The sequence below is a fragment of the Electrona antarctica genome, assembly GCF_951216825.1.
Source record: "Electrona antarctica genome assembly, chromosome: 21".
In the NCBI taxonomy this organism is placed as follows: domain Eukaryota; kingdom Metazoa; phylum Chordata; class Actinopteri; order Myctophiformes; family Myctophidae; genus Electrona; species Electrona antarctica.
The window spans coordinates 21,472,963-21,478,146 of record NC_136802.1 but is presented as its reverse complement, the minus strand read 5'-3'; the positions used below and the strand labels follow the sequence as shown (position 1 = coordinate 21,478,146).

General features: G+C 48.2%; 1 protein-coding gene across 1 annotated transcript in view; it reads right to left on the bottom strand.

Annotated features, from left to right (window-relative positions):
• The window catches only part of cyp26b1 (cytochrome P450, family 26, subfamily b, polypeptide 1), a 43,016-nt gene extending 39,191 nt beyond the window's left edge, over positions 1–3,825 (bottom strand). Inside the window, exon 1 of the mRNA XM_079491101.1 lies at positions 3,191–3,825. Coding sequence (XP_079347227.1) covers positions 3,191–3,394 — 204 coding nt within the window. The 5' untranslated portion in view covers positions 3,395–3,825. The remainder of the gene's footprint in view (positions 1–3,190) is intronic.
• Positions 3,826–5,184: the final 1,359 nt, after the last annotated feature.

The window sequence follows — 5,184 nt, the reverse complement described above, 5'->3', positions numbered from 1 at the left end:
CAAGACATGCTCCTTATATGGCCAGTACAGAATTAATTCCATGTTGATCTGACCCCCCATGCCAATGTGCCAGCGCATGCCCAGCAGTCTGCCGTCAACGAGGCGGATGCGTGCACGCGACCTCGTAAGAGCCCTCAAGAATTGTGGCATTTTATCAAGAACATTAGTGAGGAGAAATCATATGAAGGTAGGTTGAAAAGTGGTGAAGTGGTCCTTTAACTCAAGAGTTAAAGATCTATAAGGGTTTCATGTTACCCTATAGGAGATAAAGATCTATAATGGTCAATTTGGTTTCATTTTACACTCCAAGAGTTAAAGATTTGGTTACCAACTCTCCATCATTTAGCTGGGGACCACCTGGAACCGCCTCAAGGGCCACTGGTTACGGATACAAGGGTTTCAATTGCTCAGCCATGGGTTATCTGCATAAGTGATGTTACACTAACTATAGTATATCTGTTCTTTGAGGTATTTGTTTACCAAACTTGACCTTTTGGACACACAAATACATCGGTGTGTCCAAAAGTTCATAAATGAATAAAGTGCACTTTGTATTTGTAGGGCAGATATAGGCTATACACCTGGCGTGGTATTTCACCAGTCAATCTAATCACGTCTGTCTGTCTGTCTGCCTGCCTGCCTGCCTGCCTGCCTGCCTGCCTGCCTGCAAACAATTCAAAACAATAATGCTTGCTCGCACTCACGCACACACGCGCACACACGCGCACACACACACACACACACACACACGTCACACACACACGTCACACGCACACACGCACGCACGCACGCACGCACACAAAGGCACGCACACACACACACACACACACACACACACACACACACACACACACACACACACACACACACACACACACACACACACACACACACACACACACACACACACACACACACACACACACACACACACACACACACACACACACAGCCCTCTGCTGCTGTGCTGTCTGAGTGACATCCATGTACTTGGCACGGGCTGTCTTTCCGCGCATTCCGGGAACGTGCAGTCTCGCGCAGTGTCAGATGTGAGCGGCTGCACGCGGGGCGGGGGAGGATCACGCAGAGTTCAAGCCCCGCGCGTCGGGCAACGTGCGTTACGTGCCTTCGCTATAGTCGAACGGCCCCCCTATCTCTCTCTCACCGTTTTCCCCCCCTGCTTCTCACTCTCTTAATTTTCCTCCCCCCCCCCCACCACACACACACCTCCTGGGAGCCATCAGCTTGCGCTGCTTAGTGGCGCTGGCTCGCGTGCAGCCCCTCGCGGGGTCGTTATGGGAGTCTGTCGCTTTCTTCCGCGGGAAAAGCGCAAAGGGCCAATAACCCCCCCCCCACACACACACACACACACACACACTCTCACACTTTTTCGACTTTCCCTTCTAATATCTGGGTCAGGAGAGGAGAGGATGGAAAGGGGACCTATAGGCCTACATGGCCTATTAGTAGGCCTACATTGATTTAACACACATATATCTCACATCATGGGCCAATCAATCTTTAAATTAACGTCTAGCCATAATAGGCTGCCTATCCACTGCACAACGCATCTGGAAGACACCTTGTTGCCCAATGATTGTGGACTGTTCTGTTACTCTACAATTCATGAGAGAAATAATATTGTAGCCTATTAAAAAAAAGGCATGTGTTTCAGGATGGAAAAAAGAGAGAGAGAGAGAGAGAGAGAGAGAGAGAGAGAGAGAGAGAGCGAGCATGCAGAGAAGGAGCGGAGGCAAAGAAAGGAGGAGAGGAGGGGGGTGAGAAAGAAAGAAGGAATATAAAACGAAAGAGAAAGTCCGAGGAGGCGCGCACTTTACCCTCACCTTAACCCTGTACCCCTTCACTTTACCCTCACCTTAACCCTGTACCCCTTCACTTTACCCTCACCTTAACCCTCTACCCCTTCACTTTACCCTCACCTTAACCCTGTACCCCTTCACTTTACCCTCACCTTAACCCTGTACCCCTTCACTTTACCCTCACCTTAACCCTCTACCCCTTCCCCGAACTTCACTCTCTCCCTCAACCCTTCACCTCAGCCCCTTGGCCCCAGAGACCAGAACCCTAGCCCTCCACAAATTACTACAATAACAAACACACTGCCTACCTCCTCCCACTGTTTTTCTTTTTCACTTTCAATAGCACTGGTATATATTTATATATATATATAGTCAAAAACGTTATAGAGCCATGCACTGTTGGGGGGGGGGTAGCTTTAACATTCGATTTTTTTTAGGGAGAATTCTATTGTAGCCTATTATAAAAGGAGAGAGAGAGAGAGAGAGAGAGAGAGAGAGAGAGAGAGAGAGAGAGAGATATTAATGACCGAAGCTCAAGCTCTAATCTGTGAGTTAACCCACATCCGAACCCGCGTCTTGACGCAGGGCGGACAGTCATTTTGACCCCGTGCTCATGCACGCTCCCGTGAGTGCTGGCCTGGACATTTCTGCAAATATTCATTATGACGTCCGCCCTCGACAGCCATAACATATATGTAAAATATGTCCATAATTAACAAATCAAAATGAGGAGGCTATGTGAGGGGGGGGGGGCTGTTGGCACAGCGCAAGAAATAATGACAAATAAGTTATATCCTATATATACAAGTAGCGTCCCACAAACACGTGGGGCGACGAAGATGTAAAGAGACTATAGTGCGCGAGACTAAGGTATGCGAGTTAAGCCACATATATAGGCAACAAATCACAAAACAAATTTCTATAACCCATGTTAATTTATGCTTTTGTATCTCGGAGAGAAATGGAAACAAATAATGGAGCCATACATGCGTGCGGGGTTCATTTTTTTGGTTCCATTTGAACACAATTGATAGGTAGCCTACATGCGTCAGACTGAGAGAAGCCCGCAGGAGCGCAGATTCAGAACGCACATTCAGAAGTAGCCTATAGGCTACAGTAGAAGAAAATAAAAGCTACATATTTTTAAAGAAAGAAAGAAAGAAAGAAAGAAAGAAAGAAAGAAAGAATATAATGCAATTATACATCAATTTAGGAATATTGGTACTATAGCAAAAACCCGCTCCCTAATAGCCTATAACAAACAATCTGTCCCATGCAGCCCGTGACAGACATCCTAAAAAAAATGCCCCACTTGTGACCCAGACAGCGGGTCGCGGCGCGACGTCTCCCCGCCCCGAGGACGCGCTTACCTGGAAGAGCCAATGGCAGGTCTCGCCGATGATGGGGAAGCCCATGGATCCCTTGGGCATGGGCAGCTTGCAGTTCTTATCCCGCGTGGCGGTCCAGCGGAGCTGCCACAGCTGCTGCGACACGGCCAGCAGCAGAGCCATGGACACCAGGCAGGCGGCCAGCGTGGCCAGAGCCGAGATCAGGTCGAAACTTTCGAACAGCATGGTGGGGGAGAGTCGATCCGCTCTCCTCTCCTCTCCGGAGCTCTGGAGAGGGGTTTCGAAAAAACAACAACCCCGGTTTAAAAGGTGAATACCGGCGTGTCAGATGGGGGTGATTCGACCCCTGTAGGATGATGGTGATGATGATCCAATGGTTGGATTAATTTATGATTTCTTTTCGTTTTGGCGTGTGCGCTCTTTTACGCACAGCCGAAATCTGCCAAAAATAAAGTGCCACGGTAGTTGGTGGTGACAAGAGGTGGTTGTGTTTTCAGAGTTTTTTTGCTCAATGAATGGGCTTCTTTTTTTCTCTTTTTTTTTCTTTTACACTGAGATTTTTCAGTTGGAAGTTTAGCTTGGAAATAGTGGCGTTTTTGTGCGTCTATTTAAAAAAAAGGAAAAGTGCAAATTGCAGATGGATATATATTAGACTATATATACGGGCAGATAGTTTTTCAGGTGAGATGCGTGACTTGTAGATCAGCTTTCAAAGTTCAATCCAATATTGATGAAAAAATAAACTGTCACATCAATCTTTCGATCCAACCGACGCCGATTCAGCAATTCAGTGATTTAAGCGCCGGCGACGAGAAGCAGAGACCCGGGTCTGCGCTGACGTTTGAAATGTCATCTTGATGTTCATTTAAAAAATATCAATGGCTCAAAAAAAAACAACAACAAAACAGAGAGAGAAGCAAAACCACCACATAGGGGGAGAAAAAAAGTGAAGTTGACACGTATATGTCAAAGAGAGAGAGCAAAAAAACGGGACCCGTGGAACACGTGGAAAAAATGAGCCCTTGAGCGCTTGGAAAGAATTCTCTTGGAAATAAGAACAAGAGATTTACTTTTTTAAAACTTCTCAAGGAGAGATGGAAATACTTGCTGCTGCTGGGAGGGATTGAGGAGGGATGGAGGGAGTGCTGATGTCTGTGGGGGAGAAAAGACAGAAAAATAGCCTAATACACCTCATCAACCTATAGTCCAGGCTTCTTGTTTCTTTAGACCCCCATGCACCAAAAAACTAAATAAAAAGCTGATAAAGTCGCTGCTCAGGAGAGATGCTGGTGAAAAAAAGTTTAAAATCCTTCAGGTCTGTGGGGAAGCCCTCTCTCTCTCTCTCCCTCTCTGTGCCGGTCCAGGAGATGCTTGCAGAGGTCAGCTACCGTTCTCTTCTCTCCCTCTCGCTTTCTCTCTCTCTCTCTCTCTGACTGAGACTGAGACTATAGACCTCTCTCTCTATTACTTTTTTCACACACTCCAGTTCGTTGCCCCTCTCTCTCTCTCTCTCTCTCTCTCTCTCCCCTCACACACACTGCTTTCGCTATAGCATACCTATGCAGCTACTCTCAGCGAGTATGTACCACTAACTACGCGCGCGCGCGTGCGTGTGGCTGTGTGCGCGCGCACGACTACTCCAAGAGAGAGAGTTAGTGTGTGTGTGCGTGTGTGTGTGTCACTGTGTGTGTGTGTGTGTGTGTGTGCGTGCGTGCGTGCGCTGTGCAGTGCAGTGCAGTGTGCGCGCGCGTGTACGTTTGTATGTGTGTGTGCGTGTGACAGGCAGGCCAGAGACTCAAATGAGTGTTTATATAGTGCGGAGGCAACTGGAAGGAGAGGAGGCGCCCCCCCCCCCCCCGCTCAACCCCCCCCCCCTCTCCATCCCTCCTCCAACCCCACCTCCTGGAGGGGGCTGGAGGGAGTCCCCTCAATCTCTCTCTCTCTCTGCCTTAAAAAGAGGCAGGGCTGTAAAAAGTGAGCGGCAAGCGGTGAGGAGAGGAGAGGAGGCTTGGAGC